This window comes from Capra hircus, chromosome 7, assembly GCF_001704415.2.
Source record: "Capra hircus breed San Clemente chromosome 7, ASM170441v1, whole genome shotgun sequence".
Lineage (NCBI taxonomy): Eukaryota > Metazoa > Chordata > Mammalia > Artiodactyla > Bovidae > Capra > Capra hircus.
In genome coordinates this window covers 72,243,173-72,268,569 of record NC_030814.1, presented here as the reverse complement: position 1 = coordinate 72,268,569, position 25,397 = coordinate 72,243,173, and the positions used below count along the sequence as shown (strand labels likewise).

Here is a 25,397-nt window from a genome sequence, read left to right as displayed (position 1 = left end):
TTGGCTGACCGAAGGGAGGCCCTGTCCTCAGGTGGTCTAGGAGGGCGGAGGCAGCAGCCCCCGGTGAGGCCTGGCTGCTGACGCGCTCCCCTCCCTTCTGCAGCCATCTCAGCTTCTTTGCCTCCAAGCCCAGCCCCACAGCCATGATCCTCAACCTGTGGGAGGCGCGGCACTTCCCCAACGGCAACCTCAGCCAGCTGGCGGCAGCAGTGGCCGGACTGGGCCAGCCAGATGCCGGTCTCTTCACAGTGTCAGAGGCCGAGTGTTGAGGCCGGCAAGGCCCACAACGCCTACACTCTCACCAGCTTTGGCGCCCGCCAGGAACAGGCAGAAGCCAAGACAAGGCCCTTCCCCACCACCGGGGAGAGCTGCGCGGACAGGCCCCCTCCTGGCGGATGCTGTCCCCTATCACTGGCCCTTTCAGACCCTGCCCGCACTCCCTCCCCTCCACGGCCTGTCCGGCCAGGCTGGCACTGCCACCTGCTCTCACTCTGCCCGGGCCCCCGGGTCCCAGGGTGGATGGCGCCTGGAGCTCAGGCTGGGCCCACCCCATCGGTGTGTGTGTCTGTGTGTGTGATGTTACCTCTCCTCCTGCCCTGGCCAGGGGGCCGCATACACACCAGCAGGCACGCACGCCATGGGCTCGGGACGTGGCCCCAGAGCTCCTGCCTGAGCTGGATCTTATGCAAACATTTCCGTGCCTGCTGGGTAGGGGCACATCTGAGGGGCTCGGCTCCAAGCCTTCGGGACTGAAGGCCACAGCTGAACAGGGGGCGGCCCCTGCATTCAGGCGCACAACCACCACACGGCCATGTCCCCACGCATGTCCTGTGTGCTCCTATCACCTGTGTCCCCCTGACACGCATCTCATGCCGCACACCCAGAGGCTGCTCACGTCTCTCATGCCCGGTGTCAATCCACACCTGCCTCTCACATGCTGCCCTTCTCCCACCTACCCAGGGACACCCAACGGCTCCTCCCTGTCCTCCTTCTCCTGCCCCCAGCCATGAGGAGCCCTGCCCAACAGGGCATGTGAATATGCAATGGGAGTCCCGGGCTGGACAATGGCAAGTGTGCGTGCCGTGGCGTGCCCATTCCTGGGGCTGGCAGGTGCCCCATGTGGGACCTGTGGTGTGAAGTTTGTGCCCTGACTCTGTTTTAAGTGCATTCGTGCACTTACACTTGGCCTTATGTACACAGCCTTGCCCGGCCGCCAGGGCACGTAGGGATTTTAGCGGACGTGAATGTAAATAAATTATATATATATATTGCTAACCCAAGTGCTCCTTCTCTCAGGAAGAGCTAAGGGTCTCCCCAGCGGGGGTCACACATGACTATTCTGGAAAGTCCTGGGTGTCTGGGCCTGGCTTGGGGACAGACAGGGTCCCAGCCCTGGACCAACAGAACTGGTTGCTAGAGACTTCTTCAGACACGAGTCGTCTGGGCAAGGCGGCAGGCAACAGCAGTGACCAGGGCTGCACCTTTGCCAGACCCATCCTCTGACTGCAGGAAGGTGACCACACAGTGAGGGGCCAGCTCCCGCACCGTGGCTGCCACCAGGCTGGAGAAGCTGTGAGGGGGAGAGGCCAATGTGAGCCTAGGTCAGTCCAGTCCCACTTGGCCACGGCCCCCTGCCCAGCCCGCCACTCAGACTCACTGAGGGTGCAGCTTGTAGAGGGTCCCATCCACCCCCACGGATATGGTCAGCTCTTCCAGGCCCCGGTTCTCACGAATCTTCTCCACCACGGCAGCCACGCCTGCCCCACAAAGCTGGGCAGCCCTCTTGGACACAGCCTGGCACACCTCCAGGACCATCAGAGCATCATCTGAGGTCAGGGGCAGCCCCAGGTCCTCCAGGATGGCTCGGACCTGCCTCAGGGCTAGGCTATCACTAGGAACAGGAGGGAACAGAAGGGCAGGTCCTGCATGAGCACCCCCTCTCATTACTTTTCCGTCCTCTGGGGTGGACCTCCCTCCAACCAGCATTCCACCCCAGGAAAGAGTCCTTTGGGAGGTAGAGGGACATAATAAAGGCCTCAGCACCTTTCAATCTCAGAGAGAAACTTGGTCTTGAAGATGTCCCTGGTCTGAAGGCGCTGGGTCTGCTGGCCCCGGAAGAGAACTCCAAGGCTAGTCAGATGCAAGAGGATGTGGCGGACGATCTCTCCCAAGTACATGCCACTGATCATCTTCTCAAACCTGCATGAACATGTGTGTGTGCCCACAGGGCTAAGGCCCCAGCCCCAGCTACCCCCAGCCACCAGCTATATCAACCAGTGCCGGCCACCACCAATCACACCTGCCTGGCCCAACCCATACCTCTGCTTGCCAGGATTGATGGATGCCTGGTCCACACAGGCATCAAATCGGGTGCTGAGCATGCTGAGAGAGCCATCATCCCCAAAGGCGCCCCACTCCGTGTTGATGCACATCTGGCCTGAGTCCCCATCCACACTGGCCACATTCCGGAGCTCCTCCATGTAGCAGGCATTGGTGCCTGTTCCTGCAGAGGGCCCAGATGGGGTGCCTGCATTGACTGATGCCCACAGGATCCCTTTGAGCCCCTCCCACCGAGATGGCAACATTTGCGCTCATTTCCTGCCCTCTCCGTCTCCACATGTTCATTGGCCTGTTCCAGGGCCAGGTCAGTCTTCTTTCCTTCCTTTCTCATATCCCTTCTGCAGACCCTGCCACCACCAAGCCCTCTGGGCCTCCACTACTTCCCCTACCAGCACCACCATCAATCCATCTCCCATGCTGCCCCAGCGTGCTCCCCAAATGCCTGTCAGTCTTGTCATCTCCTGGGAGATGTATGGCAGCCCTGCAGTCACACAGGTGAGAGGCCCACACCTTCTGGGACTGGCCTTCAGTCAAATAGCAGGTGCTTTAGTCAAACAGCAGGTGCTGGGCCAGGGATCAGGGACATAAAAATGAGATATGAGGAGGAGCCCCACAGTGGCCAGAGCCTGGGCAATGAGCAGCCAGCTGTGGTGCTGCCCCAACAGAGGTGCAAAGAAGAGCATCATGGGATGCCCAAGCACAGGTGAGTCTTCCTGCCTCAAAAGTTAGGAAAACCCACAGAGGGAACACGACATTTAGATATGACCTTGACGCCAAGAAGCTTACAGACAGAGGGCACACTCTGGGTAAAGGTATTTCCTTCCTCTTCCCAACACACAGTCAGCTCTAAGCAGGTGTGTTGGCCCCCGGAACTCCTCCATCCAGTTACTTATCCACACAGCAATCTGGCCACCTCTCTCCAGCACCTCCCAGTGCTAGGCACTATGATCAAGAAGCTCCCAGTCTCCTGCGAGGCTGCCACATACCTCTCACTCTAAGAGACGGATGTCCAAGGAGCTATGAGAGCCCTCCTCCTCCATCTAGCCAATCCCTTTTTTCAAGGCTTTCTTTTCAAGTCTCACTCATGTTGGGACTGCTTCTTTTCTGATCTTGGCTTCATTGCCCTGGCACTTAAGGTTGGGTTCAGCTCTCTCTGATGGCCAGGTGCTCTTCTGGACTCAATCCTCGCTAAACAGTCAGTTCCGAGAAGGCAGATATTTTCCCCTTCTTAATGTCTTCCTGTCCCTACATCCAGCCTCCAACTGGCCAGAGGAGAGGAGCTTAATAAAGACTTAAAATCTTGGACTTCTCAAAGGACCATCTCAACTCATTCTCTGCACACCCCCACCCCTGGGGTCCACTGCATTCCAAATACTGTGTGTGTCTTGCGCCAGGCATCCTGCTGTACTTTGTCCCCTCTCATTTCATCCTCATCACCCCTTCAGACAAGGCATTGTTATGTTATCATCTCCACCTTAGAGATGAGGAAACAGAGGCTTTGGCGATTTGCCCAAAGTCATACAGGGGGAAGTGACAGAGCTAGTGTGCTGTGCTGTGCTTAGTCCCTCAGTCATGTCTGACTCTTTGTGACCCCATGGACTGTAGTCAGCCAGGCTCCTCTGCCCAGGGGATTCTCCAGGGAAGAATACTGGAGTGGGTTGCCATGCCCTCCTCCAGGGGATCTTCCCCACCCAGGGATCGAACCCTTGACTCCTGTATTGCAGGTGGATTTTTTTACCATCTGAGCCACCAGGGAAGCCCAAGAATACTGGAGTGGGTAGCCTATCCCTTCTCCAGAGGAACTTCCTGACCTAGGAATCAAACTGGGGTCTCCTGCATTGCAGGAAGATTCTTTACCAGCTGAGCTACCCAGGAAGCCCGACATAGCTAGTGTTTCTACTCAAATCAGTAACATTCCACAGCTCACATTCATTTAACAGATAAGCACACTGAGGTTCAGAGAGCTTAAATGCCTATGAGTCAGCAGTTGAGCTGGGCTAGACACCCAAGCTCCAGACTCTCAACCCAATAGTGTTCCAGGGCCCCATGGGCTCAGGTTGGCATGATGCCATATCCCCAAGGTGAGGGGAACGTCCGACCTGAGGAATCAACAGGAGGCAGTAAATTAGCATCAGGCAGTAGAGGCACAAAAGGCAGGGCCCTCCTCACCGACGATGAGGCCGACCTCGCAATGGGGGTCCTCGTAGCCACAGGACATCATGGTCCCCACCGTGTCATTGACAATGGCAACCACATTCAGCTCCACTGCCTGCACAAAAAAGGATGCCTCTAGTTGCTGGGCAACACAGTTGTCACAGCAACCAGCACCAGACCCAGAGGTCTCTACTGCAGAGGGCCCCCCAGCAGGCAGACGGAGACCCCTCGCTCCCTTCAGGCCCTGTTGCACCAAAGCAGCCCTGGAGACAGACTCCTTACCTGTCGGCGCCTGATGGCTTCCCGCAGCAGACACACAACGTCTTGGCCCTCGCAGTCAGATGCATTGAAACCCTTTGTCCAGTTCAGGAGGATGCCCTGGGGTGGGACCAAGGGGAGGCAGGAAGCTGGAGGCCCCCTGGAATCTCTCTTTGCCTCCCTGAAGCCTGTATCCCATCAGAATACAGTGTATAGGGTTCCCTGTGCTGTGCTTAGTCCCTCAGTCATGTCTGACTCTTTGTGACCCCATGGACACAAGGGGGAGGCTGTCCTACTCTCCCCATATGGCTGAGGGCCTTGCCCTCTGCCCTCTCTCAACTCCCCAGTGTGAAGAAGCCTATTAATAACCATCCAACCTACGTCTTCTATTTTTAGTGCCAGAATGCTGAGATGGTTTGAAGGTCTGGCCATTTTAAGACATCTGCCCAGAAGGAATGGTCCTTTGTAATCGGGTTAGGAATGAACAGAATGAGTGCTGTGTGTTGAGAAAGGGAAGGACAGAGAGAGGTCTAAATGACAGCAGTCTGCTCCTACAGAAACAACTAGCAAGAGCCACTTGAGAGGGAGAAATTCTGAGCTAGGACAGAGCTGAGTCAATGGGAGGTTCACACGCATGTTTCATCTACAAATGAGGGGTGAATGGAAGAGCCAGGAACAGACACCTGAGCAGGACAGGAGGGGACACAGCAATTCCCCGTGAGAAACTGGCCTTAAACTGTGGACTTAGTAATGGCAGCCTGGCTGTACTTGGGACTGTTCTTTTCTTATTGTGCTTCCTCTGGGTGGGATGGGGACGGGGGAACTAGTCTACCACCATTAGGAGAAATGACTGCTCTGCCCAAGTAGAAGCACAAAGAGCAGATCTGGGAATCTTTGGGGCAGGAGATTTTAGAAATATTAAATGACATTTCTCCCAGTAGTTTCCTTTTATTCCTTTTCCTATAGAACCACAGCTAGAGTGTGATCTGTGCTCATTGTCTCAAAAAGAGAAATCAGAGAGAAAGAGTGGGTAAGAGGGAGAGCCAGCTGGTGAGTAACAGCAAAGTTTCCCTGCTCCCAGATAAGAGGAAGACCCCCTGGTCAGGGGAAGGTGAGGTGGGCAGGAGTCGGAGCCAGGTTCCAGATGGCTTTCTGAGAAAGATGTCCTAAACCCTCCACCCTGGGGCTGCCACTGTAGGGGAGGGGAGGAAACAAAAGGGATTTGGATAATCTGAAAACAGAAACAGCCTCTGACCTCCTTCCACGGAGGGGAAGGTAAGGTGTCAAGAGAGATGTCAAGACCCAAGAGAACAAGAGAGGGAGTCCAAATAGCAGGCACCTAGACGTCTCCCCAAACTCCCGGCTTGTCTGCACATTCTATACAGCAAAGGAGGGACCCCTGCCTGGATAAGGGGGTCCCTGAATTGATTAACATTAAGTTTTCACTCCTGAAAAGAATGTTGGCTTAACATAGAAATTGAGTTCTGTTATAGAAAAGGAATAGGACCGTGTTTCCTGCATGCCTGATTTTGCAGAGTTCCACCTGCTTCTCACACCTTTTGTTATTGTTGTTGTAGTGTCCAACTCTTTTGAGACCCCATGGACTATAGCCAAGGCTCCTCTCCAGGCAACAGTGGGATTCTCTAGGCAAGAATACTGGAGTGGCTGCTATTTCCTTCTCCAGGGGATCTTTCCGACCCGGGGATCAAACCCTTGTCTCCGGCATTGTAGGCAGATTCTTTACCACTAGGCCACCTGGAAAGCCATTCTCTCTCACCTTACAAGGAATAATAAAAAAGTGCCAGGATGCTTAGACTGGAGGGAGACATGGCAGAGAGGCAGACCAGCAGATAGACACTGCCCGCTGCATGATCCAAAGGAAACTGGAGCACAGAGGTCCATGTCTGAGAGGTCAGAGTGTGAGCAGAGGGCAAGTGAAAATCACAGGAAGGCTGCTTGGAGTAGAGGAGGCAGAACTTTCCAGAGAGCACAGGTGTGGAAGAACCTGGTGGGCACCTTCAGTGCCAGCGAGCTCCTCACCAGAGGAGCTTTTTAGCAGAAATTGGGGGTGTTGAGAAGACTCCTAGGAACTTGGATCAGAGGTCTGGGAGGAGCTGTCTCCATGGCAGTCCTTAGGGGTATGCATGAGAAGTCTAGCATTCCTGATGAAGGATGTGGAGGTATTGCGTCTCTAGACCTGTGTCTGTCCCTCTGCCAACCCCAGCCAGGCACCTATCCCTGAGCCAGGCTAACATCAGCAAGGCTGGGAATGGGATCAGGTCAGTTCAGTTCAGTTCAGTCGCTCAGTTGTGTCCAACTCTTTGCGACCCCATGAATCACAGCACGCCAGGCCTCCCTGTCCATCAACACCTCCTGGAGTTTGCGCAAACTCATGTCCATCGAGTCAGTGATGCCATCCGGCCATCTCATCCTCTGTCGTCCCCTTCTCCTCCTGCCCCCAATCCCTCCCAGCATCAGAGTCTTTTCCAATGAGTCCACTCTTTGCATGAGGTGGCCAAAGTATTGGAGTTTCAGCTTTAGCATCAGTCCTTCCAATGAACACCCAGGACTGATTTCCTTTAGAATGGACTGCTTGGATCTCCTTGCAGTCCAAGGGACTCTCAAGAGTCTTCTCCAACACCACAGTTCAAAAGCATCAATTCTTCGGCGCTCAGCTTTCTTCACAGTCCAACTCTCACATCAGTACACAACCACTGGAGAAACCATAGCCTTGACTAGATGGGCCTTAGTCGGCAAAGTAATGTCTCTGCTTTTGAATATGCTATCTAGGTTGGTCATAACTTTCCTTCTAAGGAGTAAGCGTCTTTTAATTTCATGGCTGCAATCACCATCTGCAGTGATTTTGGAGACCCCCAAAACAAAGTCTGACACTGTTTCCACTATTTCCCCATCTATTTCCCATGAAGTGATGGGACCAGATGCCATGATCTTCGTTTTCTGAATGTTGAGCTTTAAGTCAACTTTTTCACTTTCCTCTTTCATTTTCATCAAGGGGCTCTTTAGTTCTTCTTTACTTTCTGCCATAAGGGTGGTGTCATCTGCATATCTGAGATTATTGATATTTCTCCCAGCAATCTTGATTCCAGCTTGTACTTCTTCCAGCCCAGCATTTCTCATGATGTACTCTGCATATAAGTTAAATAAGCATGGTGACAATTTACAGCCTTGACGTACTCCTTTTCCTATTTGGAACCAGTCTGTTGTTCCATGTCCAGTTCTAACTGTTGCTTCCTGACCTGCATATAGGTTTCTCAAGAGGCAGGTCAGGTGGTCTGGTATTCCCATCTCTTTCAGAATTTTCCACAGTTTATTGTGATCCACACAGTCAAAGGTTTTGGCATAGTCAATTAAGCAGAAATAGATGTTTTTCTGGAATTCTCTTGCTGTTTTGATGATCCAGTGGATGTTAGCAATTTGATCTCTGGTTCCTCTGCCTTGTCTAAAACCAGCTTGAACAACTGGAAGTTCATGGTTCACCTATTGCTGAAGCCTGGCTTGGAGAATTTTAAGCATTACTTTACTAGTATGTGAGATGAGTGCAATTGTGCAGTAGTTTGAGCATTCTTTGGCATTGCCTTTCTTTGGGATTGGGATGAAAACTGACTTTTCCAGTCCTGTGGCCACTGCTGAGTTTTCCAAATTTGCTGGCATATTGAGTGCAGCACTTTCACAGCATCATCTTTCAGGATTTGAAATAGCTCAACTGGAATTCCATCACCTCCACTAGCTTTGTCTGTATAAACCATGCAACCGCAAGCTGCTTTGAGAGGCGGAACAAACTCTGCCTTCAGCCTGCAGGCCTACACTGCTCCCAGGTGCCCAGACCTAACACTGACTCCACTCTCCTGCTCACTGGCAGCCTCTAGGGATAACTAAATATGTCCTTCTCCATCCCATGTCTTTCCATGGCCCTGGATTCCAGGCCATTTTACCACATCCCTTTCACCTGAGCCTGCCACATCTGGGTAAACTGAGGCTAGGTTCAAGGCACAGCCCTGCAGGGCCTACAGCTGGTCCTCTCCCCAGCTCAGAAAGCCCCCTCTGGACCTCCTGCCCACTCCATGAAGAGCATGTTAGTGGAAAGCCCCTGAGGATGGCTTCCTCGGACCCCACCTTTCTCACCTGGTCCAGGCCCATCTGCCTGCACGGGAAGGAGAAGGTGAAACCCAGGGGGAGACTCTGCCCACTCAGGCCCTGCTTCTGCTGGAAGTCCACAATGCAGTCCACAATATGGTCAAAGAGCTGCGGGGTAGGAGCAAGTCAGGGAGCAGGCCACTAGGCCCTTCCCTGGCCCCTGACATCAACTCCAGGCCATGGGTACCTGCTGTCCAGAGCCCTGGGCCACGCACTCCGGGATGGAATAGATCTGGCTGGAGATCTGCACACCTCCCGTGGCCACACGCACCAGGAGGACTCGAAAGTTGGTGCCCCCCAGGTCCAGGGCCAGGAAGTCCCCACGCTCTATGAGGCAGAGACCCTCAGCTCTAGGATGGAGCTGGAGGCTCCAGCGCCACACATGCTGTGACCCCGGGAGCCCATGTCCCCTCTCCACGTTCAGGCCAGGTCCTTACCGCTGCCATCAGGAGTGGCTCGCACATAAGTGGGCAGCATGCGGAGGGAGGAGGCTTCCCCTTGGAGCCCCTTGGCCATGGCCTCTCGCATCTGCGCCTGCACTTCTGCCAGCTGCTCCCGGGTCAACCGGAATGGTGCCAAGGTCTCCTCCAACAGGCGCCGGTGGGCAGCCAGGCGGGCAGCCACAGCAGTCACCATTGCCACGCCCCGGCCACCCCCATCCACAGAGGGGATGAAAGAGACATTGCAGTCGGGGGCCAGGAGCATCACTGTCTCCCGTAGGACACTGAGAAACCTACACAGACACACAGCAGGTGCGCCCTGGCTTGGCACCTGGCCCTGACCCCCGCAGCATGCCGAAGCCCTGGGCTCCCTCACTTCAAATCAGTTCAGTTCTAAACCCATCTATGCACCAGCCATTCACCCAGTGTTCCTGTGATCTCCTTCCTTGCACACCCAAGAGAACCCTCTTTCTCTCCTTTGACCTCTTCTGGCCTCCCCTAACCCTCTATCCATCTTTATTCTGCTAGGGAGCCATTTACATCCACTGCCTTGCATCTGTGGTACCAGAGTGCCCTCTGGTATCACACACACACACATGCTCCGGTGACCTGCTCACACAGGTTCATGCTGTATTCCAGGTACCTGGGGTGTCGCTCAAACACTCGGCCTCCGGTAGCCACGGCGATCTGAAGAGCCTGCTGCTCCCGGCTGTGCTGGAGGCGGGAGAGGACAGCGGCCAGAGCAGCAGCGCAGAGCTGGGCGGCCCGCGTGCACACAGCCATGCACACACACTGCACCCACTCAGCATCTGAGGCCTTCGGGTTCAGGCCCAAGTCCTGCAGGACAGCGTGCACACGGGCTGCCCCAGCAGAGGGACTAGCGGGGACAGGGTATTGCTTTGGGGCTCAAGGAGGCCAGAAGCTCCCTGCCCCCACCAAAGCTCCGCGCACGGCTCCCTCAGGGGAAAACCATCCCCCCAACTCCCAAGCCAGGAGTCCCTTTGTCACAGCTCCCTTGCCTGCCGCACTTACTCCTCCATCTCAGCCACGTGTTCCAGGAGGATGCTGCCTTGGCTTCTCAGGACAGGGGAGGTGTGGCCACCAAACAGGGCCCCACGCTGGGCCAGGTGAGCCAGCACCAGCCGCACCAGCTCACCCAGGTACAGACCCCCAATCATCTTCTCAAACCTACAGGCAGGAAGGATGGCTGGCCAGAGCCTTTCCTAAGCCCTCAGCCCTCCTACCCCCACCTCCAAGAACTCCCAAAGAGAGCTCATTTTCTTTGGGGTCCTTGACTGAAGGGTCCAGAAGCAAATGGCCTCCTCAGAGATAGTTAGGTGTTTACCCAGACCACACTACCCCCTCTGGTTTAGATGAAGTTCAAGGGGGCTCCTGGAAGGACCCAAGGAGGGTAGGAGACCCTTTGCTTGACTACTCCCAACCCCTAACCCTGTCGGAGCTGGCCAGAGTCAGGAATAAGAGTTGAAAACTCTGCATTCTAGAACCTTGAGCCATTCCTTCTTTGAGACTGGCCAAGGCCCCCTAGGATGCAAACGGGGAGCGGGAGGTGTGGGCCTAAAGACTAGAGTACAGGAACAGCAGAGCGGGAGAGGAGCAAAGCAGTTGTAGGACCTAGAGAGAAGGTTAGGCCACCTCTGGGCACCCGGGTTCAATGACTCATGGTCCAGGGTGCGGTCGAAGATGGTCTGCACTGGGCCCAGGGCCCCCTCGTCACTGAAGGAGCCCCACTCGATGCTGATGCAGACGCGGCCCCGGTCTTCATCCAGCACTGCCACGTGCCTTGCCTCCTCCATGTAACATGCGTTGGTGCCGGTGTCTGGCAGGGACAACCCCATCAGGGCCTGCCCACCAGGCATCCAGGCCCTCCATCCACTACCACAAACGCCTGCGTGACTTACCTACGACCAGCCCAACTTCACATGGCCCGACCCCTGGCTCACAGCCCATCATGGTGCCCACGGTGTCATTCACCACAGCAACAACATCAATGCTGTAGGCCTGGGCAACAGAGAGAGGACAGAAGTTGGGGAGCCTGGGGGATGGGTGGGGCTAGGGCCCTGGATTTGATGGAGACATGCAGGGTCCCCCAAAGGTGTGTCTACCTGCCCCACACATTTGTGCCATGTATGCTGGAGGCCCTCCCACCCTATAAAGGATTTTCTTCCCTCTTACCCCTGCTGCTTGGTTCCTCTGCCCCTGTCTCAGGCCCTGGAGTTCCCAGAGGTTCTCAGCCTCAGCCACTACTTCTGGAACCCCAGTGCTCCTCACAAGACCGGGACAAGGGTAAGCAAGCATGTCACCTTGAAGGCTGCGCTGTACTCACCTCACTTGCTTGCCCTGGTCCCAGCCTATCTTCCCAAGCCTGCTCCTCTCAGTCCTGACTTCCAGCTACTCACATAGCACCCATGGTGGTGAGTCCAATGGATCCAGAGCAGCCTTTCTTAGCCACTCAGGCTTCTGAAAATGCCCTTCACTGAAATTAGAGCTTCCTCCCCAGCCACAGCTTATGCACCTGGCAAGCTTCCCCTTCAGGTCTCTGCTCAGGCAACAGTGCACCCTTCCCTGTGTTCCCAGAATCATCGGAATCACCTTCTCAACAGGGACAATCTTTTATTGGGATGCTGTCCCCACTAGGCTTGCAAGGTCCTTGAGGACAGGGTCAAGTCTTTTCATCTGTTTCCCCTCTAGTCCTCAATATTTATTTGACCCTTCTTAGTCTCAGTATCCTCACCTATAAAATGAGACTGTGTTGTGTGCTTAGTCACTCAGTTGTGTCCAACTCTTTGCAACCCCATGGACTGTAGCTCACCAGCCAGCTTCCTCTGTCCATGGGTATTCTCCAGGCAAGAATACTGGAGTGGGTTATTGTGCCCTCCTTCAGGGGATCTTCCCAACCCAGGGATCAAACCCTGGTCTCCCACATTGCAGCAGATTCTTTACCATCTGAGCCACCAGAGAAGCCCAAGAATACTGCAGTGAGTAGCCTATCCCTTCTCCAGCAGATCTTCCCCACCCAGGAATCAAACTGGGGTCTCCTGGATTCTCCTGGGTTTAGAATCCCAGCTGAGCTACCAGGAAAGCCCATAAAATAAGAATGGTAGCAGTATTTACCCCCAGGGTTAAGTGGATAAAAGATATCAACAGAATAGGAAAGCAGGCCCTCCCAGAACCCAAGACACAGCCCTATTTGCTCCCCTGCCTCTACTCACTCCCTGCCTCTGGATGGCGTCTCGTAGCAATTGGACCACATCCTGGCCTTCCACATCACTGCACTTAAAACCTTTGGTCCAGGAAATGAGGGTGCTCTGGAGGCAGGAAAGTCAGGTCAATCCAACGACCTTCACGGCCCTGCAGCCCCTCCACCCACTGTCCCCGTAGCCACTCTGCCTCACCTTGTCCAGGCCTGTCTGGTGACAAGGGAAGGAGAAGCTGAACCCAAGCTGCAGACCCTGAATGCCCACGGGCAGCACATCCAGGAACTCAGACAGGCAGCGGGCGGCAAAGTCAAAGAGCTGTGGAATGGGGTTGGGGGCTTAACTCTGCCCACTGGAGCCCCAGCTGCCCAGCCAGGCCTGGAGCCTATGCACTGAGTGCTCACCTGCTGACCAGGACCCAGCATCACTTCCTGGGGGATCACAAACTCCTGGCTCCGGGGCTCCACCTTGTGCCCCTCAATGCCCGTTAGGGTCACCCATAGAACACGCAGTGAGGCCCCTGTGGCCCCCAGCTCCAGCACCACGAAGTCCCCTTGCTCTGTGGGCAAGCAGGTCACCGAAAGGCATGCAGCTGGTGAGACCAAGCCCTCCACCTCCCAGAAACATTCCTAAGGCCTGTGTAGGCTCATCAAGGGACCTTAGAGATGGAGCAAGGGGTAAGGAACACACCCCACCCCCCTCCACCCACCTCTCTCCCAGATCAGAACCCTCTCTGCAGGCCTGCCACCCATCTTAGTCTGTGCCACCCACCAGTGCCATGTGGGATAGACCCCACATATGTGGGCAGCATCCGGACAGCAGGGGCAGGGCCTGCTTGCCCCCTCAGTGCCTGCTCCATGGAGCCCAGGAGGCTGGTCTGGATCTGCCGCAGCTGCGCCCCTGTCATCTTAAACTGCTGTAGGCACTCCTGTACCTGAGGAGAAACGGGCAGACATCTGGACGGGTGGCCTGCTGGCCTAGCCATATCCCCCAACTCCAACCAGGGCAGAGGCCAGCCTGGCCCAGCTCACACCTCCCTTCCCTAACTCAGACCAGCAGCCCTCCCTCAGCTTTCCTAGGGGCTGACCTGAGCCCTGCTTGAGCCCCGAGAGCCTTGCTGCTCTCCCAGCAACTGTCCAGGCCCCCTCCTCACCTCTTCACACACCTGTGGCTTTCCCACTGCTCACAGCCTGCACCAGCTCCTACACTCTCAGAAGGCTCCTGTCTGGAGGGAAGACCCACACACTTCCTCCTGCTCTATTCCCACATGGCTCCTTGTCAGCTCTCTGCAACTCCCTCCACTTCTTTGAATTCAGAGATGGTGAGGCTTCTCCCCTATCACCCCACTACTGACTAGCTCTGGTTCCCCAGTACCCAGAGCCAAGCTGCTCAGTGCATTGTTGTTAGATGAACAAATGAATGAACAAATGTGTGAATGCCTTCAGGTTCAGGGGCTCCCCTCTTCTGATACACTCCACTGTGGCACCTGGGCAAGCCCGCCGCAGGAGAGTTTGGGGCCACACTGTGGAGGACAGGCCTCCCACAGTTTGGCCATCCATCCCACAGACATTGACTGAGCCCCTAATACGTATCCAGCACTATTCTAAGCACCATATATTGCACAACCAGCTGAGCCTGCTCTTGTGGAACTCAGATTCGTGTAGGGGGCAGAAATTAAGCACAGAAACACATAATACAGTTCTGGTAGTAATAGTAGAGAAGAAAGGCAGAAATAGAAGTTCAGGAGTGACCAGGGGAGGAAGAGGTATTTTGGGATACTGGTCAGGAAAGGTTTCCCTGTGGAAGTGACCTAAATGAAGGAAAGGAATGAGCCAGTTGAAGATTTGGAGGAAAAACACAAAGGGATTTTCTTCAGAGCAAAGGGGATGGATGTGGGGGAAGGCTGGACCAGGAGTGGATCAGAGTGAAGGGAGGGGCAGGCAGGCAGGGAAAGCAGAGGATGGGACACCAGGTTCTTCTCCACAGAAGCTCAGTGGAGCTTAAGAAAAGCTCCAGTACCTCAAGTCTGTGTGGGAACCTCCCCTGGACAACCCTCTGGCCTGTCATTCCAAGAGACCTCAGCAGTCTCCTTGAGTTTTTCGGAGGGCCCCAGGCCCTGATTCCACTCTCCCAGACCCCCACCACCCATCTCATAGGAATAGAATTCTTATGACCTGCTGCCCCATCCTGGGCCTATATCTGAAAAGTACCACTCAGACACCTGGATAAGAAGGCAGGGAGAGCCAGGGAGGGGGAGGCTGCCCAATGAGGGAGATAGAAGCAACTCAGTCCCACCCCTGCTTTAGGAAGAGAATGGGAAACAGATCCCTACAGAAGCAAAGGATTCTAACTGGAGTGCCAGATGTTCAGTTTCATATTCATGTTATTGCTTCCAGTAGCCAGGCATGCTAGGAGAGGCTATTACTATGTCACAAATGAGGAAACTGAGGTTCAGGGAAGGCCAGTCATCTGCCTAATCCAAGTAGTAAGGGGAAGAGTGGGACTTGAATCCAGACCTCACTGACTACAGAGATGTTTCCAAATAAATGTGAAGCCCTGTAAAAACACCGAAAAAACCCAAAGCTGATGAAGAAACTCCATCATCAAGAACTTGGGGTGAGAAAGCTTACACCTGAGTCCTTGCCCTGCCACTTCCTAGCAATGTGAAAGTGTTAGTCACTTGATCATGTCTGACTCTTTGAGACCTCATGGGGTTGGGGTGTAGCACACCAGGCTGCTTTGCCCATGGAATTCTCCAGGCAAGGATAATAGAGTGGGTACCTATTTCCTTCTCTAGGGGATCTTCCCAACCAGGGATCAAACCCAGTTCTCCCGCAATGCAGGCAGATTCTTTAACTTCTGAGCTACCAGGGAAGTCCTGGCAATGTGGCCCTGGGCAAGTCAAACTTCTCTCTGACATGATGAGAATTACCTCTTATGCAACACCAGGAGAATAATACTCCTCCCTGGCCAGTGCTGGTGGGCATGCAGCAGCCAGGAGAAGCTACTGGAGTCTCCCCCCTCAACCTCCCCCAAAGAAGAGTGGGGAGAGACCTCAGCCAGGAGAGTAAGGGTGGATTTTATGTGACTTCAGTGCTGGACTCTTTGACCAACTTGCTGTGTTGGTCAGTCTGGGCTCATCACCTCACCTCTCCTCTGTCAAGCAGGAATAAAAATAGCACCCCCTTCTCAGTAATGTGAGAGGACTGAGAAGACAGTGAGGTGAGACACCTCTGTGAAGTGGTGAGACAGTGGCCGGTCTACAGGACATGCTCAACGTGGTTCCCTTTTCTCAGAGTACAAGTTACAACCAGCCTGGGGAGCCTGACTCCATGTCCCTTCTGGAGACAGAGTCCTGAGGGAACAGACGCGGAAGGGACGTAGGTGGTGCTGGGCTCCAACACCATATAGTTCTTAGATCACTATGGGAAGGGGAGCTAAGACGGAGGCCTGTGGTGCTGAGTGGGGACCCAAGGCCACAGGATGTTTGGCTGCATGTGAAGTTCCCCCAAAGCCAAAGAGAACTGGCTTTAAACTGCAGGTGTGCACAGTTGAGCCAGCAGGGTTGGTGTAGGACCAGTGTACAAGTCTCAGGAGAGAGTGGTGTGACGTAAGAGAAGAGGAGGTGGCAGGCCCTAGAGCAAGCCCAGCAGGGCAGACGGCAGCAGAGTCCCTGCTCCCTTCTGGGGCCCAGTTACAGGCTGTGCATAGAGGAAATGTTTACAGCAGGGTCTGGGGCAGAGGTTGGACAAGGGTAAAGTGGGGGCATGAAATGCAGTGAGGGATGATGCCCCCACAGTGTGGGCAACAAGCCAAATCCAGCAGATGTCAGAATGGGCTGGGAAACTAAAGAAACTGCAGGGAACAATTCAAGAACCCCTTCATGAATGCCTCCTCTGTGCAGTTCCTTTACCTCCAACAGCTCACTGAATCCTCCAGGGTGAGGGGATTAGACATTTCCCTCCATTTTCCTCCCTTGCACTGATGAAGAAACAGAGATGAAAAGATATGAAATGACTTACCCAAGTGTTTCCTGCTCAAGGGTGTGGTAGGGAAGGGCTTCTAAATCTTGGTCAAGATGACAGAAAAAGAGAAACTCACTCTGAGCTAACCTAAGGTATACGGACCACAATAACCTCCAAGTTGAGTTCAGCACTGAAATAATCTCTGTGTGCCTGACTAAAGTGGCCACATTGAGGGGAAAAAGATGTACAGGAATGACTAGAGAAGTGAGGAAAGAAAGGGCCTTAAACTTTCTACCAGAAAAACCCTGGAGGGTCCTTTCCAGACTGAGACAACCCAAGGTGCCAAAAGTGATGTATTTGGAGCTGAAACACTTCAGCTCAAGCTCCTGTCATGCCTTAAACTCAAAGCACATCACCTCTCCAAGCCCCTTCATCCTTATCTGTTAGAGGAAAAGATAGCCCCCACCTCTCAGTGGTGAGGGGTGTTGAAAGAGGAAGTTACTAGATCAGATATGAAAGGCTCAGTACACTGGAAAGGGCTGCATGGGTGTGAGCCCATGGCTACGTGGTGGGGCCACTCCTGCCTGAAGAGGCATGGGACAGGACCTAGTGTTGAACTTACCATCTCAGAGGTGTTTGAGGGGCAAGGCAAGCCTTCTTGGGGGCAGCCAGGGGCTCCTTCCCCTTGCTGCAACCCTAGAGACCCAATGGAGTCCATGTGGTTCCACGATGGTGAGGGGTGCCCTCCTATGGGAGAAAAGGGATAGCCTGGATGAACCACGTACTCCACCGTCTGCGATGAACCTCAGAGGGTGTGATGAAGACCCTTAACTTTCTTCCTTTTGAAGGGGACCAGGAAGGAAGATGTGGGCAGAGCTCAGAATCTCTGACCATCAAAGATTCTTTAGTAAATCAACCAGAAGGCCCTCATTTTCCAGAGCATGTACAGCAAGAGAGCACTGGCAAGGCTGATTTCCCATCCCAGTGCCATTCATTCATTCTGTCCTTTATTCACATTTACCAGCCCCTAATGTCTACCGTGGCTTCCCTGGTGGCTTAGTGCTGAAGAATCTGCCTGCCAATGCAGGGGACACAAGTTTGATCCCTGGGTTGGAAAGATCCCCTGGAGAAGGAAAAGGCAACCTACTCTTGTATTCTTGCCTGGGAAATCCCATGGACACAGGAGCCTGGTGGGCTTCAGTCCATGGGGCACAGAATCAGATACAACTTAGCGACTAAACAACAATGCCTACTGTGCCATGTGCTGATGTACAGATGAAGCAGACCTAGGCCACACCCTCAGGGGCTTCACAGCTTTACCAATGATCACAGTATGGCTGACACGGGCAGCGACAGAGGGGGACTTGCTGCTGCACTGGGGAGTTCAGGGCTGTGCTCGAGGTTGGAACAAAGGGTGTGAGATAAGTGAGGAGTGGGTTAAGATCTGCTGCAGAAGCAAGCAGGCTGGCTTGGCACTTTCATGCCAAGTTGAGTGAATTTCATGCTGAAGAGAGATGGGGACAGGGACGGATCTACACTTCAGAAAAGGGTTCCACTAGTGCTTTGACTTTGGGCGTGTATGACTTTGCATTTCAGTTTCATTATGTGTAAAAAACAGGAGATGATAGTATCTACATTTGCAAGGTTGTCACCAGAGTTAAACAGAGTGACAATAGGGAAAATGCTTTGGGAACTGTGATGTACAACACAAACAACATGGTGGGCTTCAGAAGGTGGGATGACGCTGACCTGAAAGAGCCCTGTGCTCAAAGTTGAGGACACAGCTCTCCACAGAGCGGCAGCACCAGGCCTCTCCATCTCATGCATGCATGCTAAGTCGCCTCAGTCATGTCTCTTTGCGACCCTAGGAACTCTAGCCCGCCAGGCTCCTCTGTCCATGGGATTCTCCTGGCAAGAATACTGGAGTGGGTTGCCACACCCTCCTCCAGGGGATCTTCTCGACCCAGGGATTAATATCTCTTGCACTGACAGGGGTGTTCTTTACCACTAGCGCCACCTAGGAAGACCCTCTCCATCTCAAGGCCTTTTTTTTTTTTTTTTTTCATCTGGATATGAATTAAAAGGGGACCAGGAAGTTTCCAAAGAAGACTTCAGTGATTCAAGTGCCCTTCAGGGGTGGTGCACTGGAGGGCTCAAGATGGGCAGAAGGCATCTGGCCCTCTCCTATAACAGGTAAACTTTGGGAAAGTTGCCTTCCCACCATCGAAACCTCTCCCCACCTGTCACTCCCAACACATCCATGAATTTGCCCTTCCTATTGTCACCTGTGATCTCCTGACGGCCCAATTCCAGCCTTTTCCTCAGTCCTCACCCTTCTGTCCTCTCAAGCATGCAAAGCCATGAGACTTCTCTTCACTGCAAAGTTCTCTTCTCCCTTAGATGAGCCCATCAGTCTTTCCTGGCCTCCTTCCTGAGTCTCTCATAGTCTTCAACAATAACTCCTTTACTTTGCTCCTCTTAAAAATGCGGCTGTCAAGTTTCTGGCCATAGCCTGCTTCTCCAATGCTTCCTCTTTATCTCACTCATCCCCAAGGATTGATTAAAACCTCTGTGAAGGTTCTCAAATCTACCCCTGTTCTGAGCCAAATTCCAATGGTTTGTTAGCATCTCTGGATGCTGGAGAAGCTTCTTCAAACTCAATGGTCAAAATCACATTCATTTTCTCCTTCACTTTTCCTCATGAAATTCTTCTCCTGTCCTTCACCTTGGCTGGAGGCATTCATGTTGCCTCTATACATCCCTGGCCTTCATTTCCTCTATGCAATCATTTCTCAGGATGAAAAAGCTGAGAGTGGAAAGAGCTCCCCTGTGCGTCCCCACCTCCCGGTTCCCACAGACACTGTCCTAGACCTCCTACTCACCTGACTATTCCAACAGTCTCCTAATTGATACTCATGCTCCTGTGTGTCTACCTCCCCACCCTACCCACAACAAACATGTCACCCAGAGTGACTGTGCAAAAATAGACTTTATCATGTCATTCCCCAGTCCCATCTCCCCTAAGAAAGGAAGACAACCTTCACACTGTGATGGTTTCTACTGCAGAAAAAACAAGTCCCCAACACTTTATTTTGGCATTGCAGGTCCCTGACATTGTCCTCAACCCAAGCTTCCTCTTTTGCTCCTCCCCTTCATATTCCAGACACACTATGAGCTTTGTCCTATCTCTGGCTGTTCAGCCTTTGTTCACACCCTTCCCTAGAACTGCTGTGTCTGAGTCATTATTTCTTCAGTGCCCAGCACAGAGCTTGGCCTAAGCAGCTGCCAGTAAAACTTGCCTAACAGCTAGATAAATTGAGAGATGGGGAGTTTTTTCTTATTCAGAGAACCAAGAAATCAGTTTCCAACAAATCTCCCCAAAGTCACATATACCTATACTCTCTCTCAAATCTGTCAAACATATGTTCCACATATGTTAGAGGTCTCTTTTGAGGATAAAATGGGGTAAATAAGGCAATTATATTTGGGAGAGGAAGGCCTAGGGATACACACATGGTGAGATTTCACTCTCCTTTTGAGGCCCAGCTAGCTCATCCATTCATTCATTCACTCTTATTCATTCCTTCCTCTATTCAATATTTATTCAGCACTTCTACACATCAGAGACTATAAAGCTTCCCTCAAGTAACCCATGTTTACACTTCTGGTAAATGCATTCATTTGTGTCTCTTCTAGCTGAGAGTCCCTATGGCGAGGGACATGTCTCCCACATCACTAGATCCCTGAACCCAGCCTAGGGTCTCATGTTTGAATAACTAGGGGCCTCTTGGCATTATTCAGCTGAATCAGCTACATCGAACAGGCCTTCCTTCTGAAAGGTATGCCAGGGACCTCTACCGAGGATGGGAACCACCACTAAAGAAGAGCCAACTTAGTCTTTCCAGCCTCCACTCATCCAGGATGGCCTAAGTAGGAGAGATGAGAGCAAGGGGCTGGAACTGAGGTTGGCAGTAATCAGAGAAGGATCTTACCTGGGAGAAGCAGCAGTTGGTCACTCTCCTTAGATCTGAGCTCTTCTTTCTCAAGGAGACATCCACTGGCCTGGTTTGCATTCCAAAGTGAAGCTCACCAGTGATATGAGTTACAGTGTCACCAAGCCCCACCCTCTCACTAGACACCAGCTAATTCAGGAAGGTGCACTTCCCTCTGAGTCTGTCTTAAGGGGAGGCTGGGTTAGGCAGGACCATGGTGCAAATTTAAGCAAGATCACCACAGGAAGTTGAGAGTTCTGAACTGAGTCAAGAGCCCTAGGATATCCCCTCTGCAATGCTGGGAAGCTCCATCCATTTTACAGGCACTCCGAGTCTGAGTTCTGAAGTGCTGGCTCACCACTGGAAAGGAACTAGAGGAACCTAGCCTGGGAAATACGCAATTCAATGGACAATTTTCCAAAACATGGAAGGACTTACTAAATGAACAAGAGGCAATGTGGGAGTACAAGAGGAAGAGACTAACCCTGCCCCAGAGTGGGCAGAAATTGAGGAAGCTGAGCACTGAAGGAAGAGTGGGAGTGTGTCCTTGACAAAGAGAACAACATGTACAAAATCACGGAGCACAAGGCAACTTCATGGAATTGGGGTTCAGCTCCAAGGACCTCAAGATGACACATGTAGGTGAGGATATATGGTGGGATGAGAGGCAGCCAGACTGGAGTTTAGTCTATAGGCCAAGAGGTTAACAGTAGGTTCACACTGTGGGACTTCCCTACCAGAAGGGGAAGAGGAATCTCAAGCTGCAGTGGAGCTGTGGGCCAGCCAGCTGGTTTTCCCTGAATGTCTTCTGGAATGTGCAGAAAGCTGGGATATCACTGTGCCCAGTGTTGTGGTCTTAAATAGTTTTGTCCCCCACCCCCACCAACCTAATCCTTATGTTGAAAGCCTCATGCTGAAGATGATGGTATTAGGAAGTAGGGTCTTTGGGAGGTGATTAGGTCCTAAGGGTGAAACCCTAATGAATGGGACCAGTGTTCTCATCATATGTCACTGAGAGCCCCCTTGCCTCTTCTGTCATGTGAGGATACAGGAAGTGGGTGGTCTGCAACCTGGAAGAGGGCCTTCATCTGACCATGTTGGCACATTGATCTTAGATGTCCAGCTGCCAGAACTGTGAGAAATACATTCCCATTGTTTATAAGCCACTCAGTCTGTGGTAGTATTTAATAGCAAGCCAAATGGACTGAGACACCTACCCACCATGGTAACTAGACATAGTGCACCAATTTCCCTCGAAATTGGTGAGCAGATACTTTAAAACTTCCGGCTACCTCATCAACAGTAACCTTACCATTAACCATAACAGTACTCGGCCTACACATGACACCAGGATGGAGACCAAGGATGATACCTGTTCTGTCAGTCTGGGGCATGACTGGACCTGGAAACATGCCAGACATCAGCCCCACTGCACAGTTCAGTGGGCAGCAGTCAGGCAGATAAGCTCTAAAGGCAGGAAAATTGGGAATGGGGGTGGGGAGGACAGAGTGGCCGTCATTCACAACATAGCAGCCTGCCTAGCCTGGGGCTCGTCTCTCTCAACTTTGTTTAGTTAGGAGAGAACACAGAACTGAATGCCAAAGGCCCAGCTGTGATTCATGCTGACAGTTTGCTCTCTCCTGAACCTGAGTGAGGATACATCCCTGACAAGCAATGCCAGGGCTCTTTGTCTGTATTTCTGGAAGTCCCATATCTATTTCCCCAGCAGCAGGGGTCCCAGTACCCTAGGCAGAGTGTCAAAGAAGGCCTATGTCAGAGCCTATGCAGGGAGGAAGCAGCCTGGGCTTGGGGTCCGTGAACTACTGTGACAGCCTGACTGGAGCAGAGGCATAGCAGGGATCAGCAGTTCTCTTCAGACCAGATGACCACTGACCAACAAGGGGAAGGACAAGTCCTAACAAGGGTCCTCATGGACCCTAAGCGCCAATCTCCAGCTGTTCAGGGGGAACTAAGGAAAGAGGAGAGGCAGATAGCTGGGGGAAACGTGGGCTGTAGCCCAAGTACCATGGCTGGGATGAGAGCCAGGCCATCCTTGTTCTGAGCTGCTCCCAGGCTTGCTTCTCACAGCTGACAGTGCCCCAAGGCCAGGCACACAGGCCCTCAAGCCCAAATAAGCTTCCTGCCTTTCCCCCCATGCCCTTTTACTCCAGCTCTCCTATACCCATCAAGCTGCTCTTTACTGTTAAGTGTTTTGTTCATGCTGATCTGCCTGGATTGACTCCCTCTTTGCCCCATCCAGCTTTTCCACTTAACTTTTCTTCATTCTTTAAATTACACCTTAGACATCAACAATGCTGGGAGCCTTCCCAGACAAGCTCCTCCTGGCCCTGATCCTAGCTGAGTAGCAGCCTATTGATCCCATAGTGTCTTGATCTCCCTGTATCATTGCATTGACTACAATCTATCAATAGAATCTGTTTGCCTTCCCCTACTGCACTGTGGACTCTCAAAGAATGATTCTTATTTGTCTTTGGCGCCCCTGTTCTAGATCTAACATGAGATGAAAACTGAAGATGAAAGTTGTCCAGTTGTATCTGACTCTGCAACCTCATGGACTGTAGCCCACTAGGCTTCTCTGCCCAAGGGATTTCCAAGGCAAGAACACTAGAGTGGGTTGCCATTTCCTTCTCCAGGGGATTTTCCCAACCCAGGGATTGAACCTGGGTCTCCTGCATTGCAGGTGGATTCTTTACCATCTGAGCCACCAGGGAAGAGGTATCAGTTAATTTTTCTTAAATTGAAGAACTCTCCCACAACCTCAATAGTACAGGGCTTTTGAAACTGAGAGGAAATAAGTAATCTCTTCTTGCCTTCCAGGTACACATGGCTTCAGCAGCCTTCCTACTCAGGGTTTATACATTCTGCCATCTTCCCACTGGTACTACCATCTACTTACTACCTGCCTTTCCCTCACCCCAATTCCCATCCTCTAGATCAACTTAGGGCCAAAACTGCTCTGCCTCACAGGTGAGAATGGGCCCATCCAAGTTTAAAATTCCCATTGGATTTTGTGACAAGTGGGGTTAGGAAGTAGTGTGGAATAGTAGAGAGAATCAGCACTGGTGTCAGACAGACCTGGGTTTGAATCTCATCTAATTTACCAGTTGTATGAATCAAGATGAGTTTTTACACTTCACTGAGCCTGTTTTCTGTGTATAAAACATAAAGACTAATAATGCCTTAGGACAGGTTCCTCCAGAAGTGGACCTAATTTGAGTGTCGTTTAATTGGGAAGCAATCCAGGCCAGGGTTAGGATTAGGGCAATGCATGTGAAGTACCTAGCTACAAAATGTGGAGAAACCCTTTCAAGTTCATACTAGCGTCAACTCTTACTTTACATGAACTAAAGAGTGAGGGTCCCTCACCTTGGTCCCAGCCCTGATCCAGGAAGTACTGACAGGGGAGCTGGAAATGAGATAGGAAGGGAAGGAAGTCAACAGAGCATACATAATTAAGCTACTGCTGAGCTGAAAGCTCCTGAGGTTCAAGCCCTGAAGGAACTCTGGAAGACATGTAGAATGAACCTAAGTGAGGTGAGGAAGCTGGGAAATTTATCCTCCAAATTCCATTTTCACTGGTTGAGGGCTGCCTCAGAGGCCCTCACTTCCTGGCACTCCCAGCTCTGCTGCACACTAGCCTAGAGAAGTGCTAAGGCAGAGAGTTGCAGGTCCTTGCAATAGGACCCTGTGGGTATGTAGTAGAACAATGAGTGCCCAGGGGAAATGGGCAAGGCACAGCCTCGGCTAGAGGGCTGTTATAAGGATGAAGTGAAATAACACAACCACTATGCCGAATAGAAAAGTTACCTTCTCCTTCCCCATTCATCACAATGCCTTGTGAAGTTCACGGAGTTTCCCAGCTCCTTGAGTTGGCAACACTAGCAGAACAGCTGCTTCCCATCTTTAAGAAGTAAAACAAAAACAAGGAACAAAACCCCAAAACCTGATGGCCTGAGGCAAGCTTGACATCTGAGTTTGCTGTGGAAGGCTAGTACTTCATGGAACTAAGGTCATCAAACTGTATCCTCTCACATCTGCACATGATCTCTCTGGCTTTTCCACCTCTCACCGTGACACTACTTAAGACATACAAAACTAGCATCACATTGAAATAACAACTACTGCCATTCACTCATCTTCTATTAGATACTGTGCTTTTATATACATAATCTTACTCTTTAGAGCCCTGTAAGCTTTCCCCCAATTTATAGAAAAGGAAACTAGGTCTCATAGATGTTAACTTGTATCAGAAGCAGAGCTTCAGATTCAGTTCAATTCAGTTGCTCAGTCGTGTTTGACTCTTTGTGACCCCATGAACTGCAGCACGCCAGGCTTCCCTGTCCATCACCAACTCCCAGAGTCTACTCACTCATGTCCATTGAGTCAATGATGGCATCCACCCATCTCATCTTCTGTTGTCCCCTTCTCCTCCCACTTTCAATCTTTCCCAGCATCAGTGTCTTTTCAAATGAGTCATTTCTTTGCATCAGGTGGCCAAAGTTTCAAGCTGATGTCATATCTTTCCACTGACTTTGTCTCTTCACTGTTTAAGGTCCCTCACACAGGACCACCATTATTGGGAGAATAAGACAAATGAGCAAGCAGCCTTTACCAAAGATAGAGGTGGAGGGCCTAGGGAGATGGCTGTTTTCTCCTGATTCCACATTAGTTAACAAATAAGTCTATCAGTAGTAGTCCCACTGATCTACACCCTCCTCCAACAATTTGCCACTGATTCATGTTCTAGGGAGACTGCTCAACTATAAGTTAAATAATTCCCTTTCCAGAATCAGCCCTTTCCCTATTCTTATCTCCAGGCAGAGAGATAAACATACTACCCCATTTATAGAACTTTAC

General features: G+C 52.1%; 2 protein-coding genes across 5 annotated transcripts in view; one reads left to right on the top strand and one right to left on the bottom strand.

The window, feature by feature from the left end:
- Positions 1 to 1,275, top strand: part of UNC5A (unc-5 netrin receptor A) — a 64,620-nt gene extending 63,345 nt beyond the window's left edge. For both annotated transcript variants that reach the window (XM_018050634.1, XM_018050633.1), the window contains one exon: positions 104 to 1,275. In XM_018050634.1, the coding sequence (XP_017906123.1) occupies positions 104 to 269 (166 nt within the window). In that variant the 3' untranslated portion in view covers positions 270 to 1,275. The remainder of the gene's footprint in view (positions 1 to 103) is intronic.
- HK3 (hexokinase 3) lies at positions 1,242 to 21,240 on the bottom strand. 3 transcript variants are annotated; one of them, XM_018050630.1, is made up of 19 exons: positions 20,520 to 21,240; positions 17,150 to 17,274; positions 13,334 to 13,496; positions 12,967 to 13,121; positions 12,761 to 12,880; positions 12,578 to 12,673; positions 11,267 to 11,366; positions 11,001 to 11,184; positions 10,380 to 10,535; positions 9,991 to 10,224; positions 9,345 to 9,640; positions 9,095 to 9,234; positions 8,896 to 9,015; positions 4,777 to 4,872; positions 4,510 to 4,609; positions 2,320 to 2,503; positions 2,044 to 2,199; positions 1,658 to 1,891; positions 1,242 to 1,570 (listed from the first exon to the last, which is right to left on the bottom strand). In XM_018050630.1, exons 2-19 carry the CDS (start codon positions 17,243 to 17,245, stop codon positions 1,426 to 1,428), a joined length of 2,775 nt encoding a protein of 924 aa, XP_017906119.1. In that variant the 5' UTR covers positions 17,246 to 17,274; positions 20,520 to 21,240; the 3' UTR covers positions 1,242 to 1,425. The 3 variants fall into 3 exon arrangements, with proteins under 3 accessions (XP_017906119.1, XP_017906120.1, XP_017906121.1); XM_018050631.1 differs by lacking the exons at positions 12,967 to 13,121; positions 17,150 to 17,274; positions 20,520 to 21,240 and having other exon boundaries at positions 13,334 to 13,395; XM_018050632.1 differs by lacking the exons at positions 12,578 to 12,673; positions 12,761 to 12,880; positions 12,967 to 13,121; positions 13,334 to 13,496 and having other exon boundaries at positions 20,520 to 21,235.

Excerpts from the sequence above, each read along its gene's own strand:
- HK3 (XM_018050630.1), bottom strand. The coding sequence starts at position 17,245 with ATGGACTCCATTGGGTCTCTAGGGTTGCAGCAAGGGGAAGGAGCCCCT. Across the intron at positions 13,497-17,149 it reads CCTCAAACACCTCTGAGATG|GTACAGGAGTGCCTACAGCA; the intron begins GTAAGTTCAACA and ends GTTTCTCCTCAG. Across the intron at positions 12,881-12,966 it reads TGCTGGGTCCTGGTCAGCAG|CTCTTTGACTTTGCCGCCCG; the intron begins GTGAGCACTCAG and ends CCCATTCCACAG.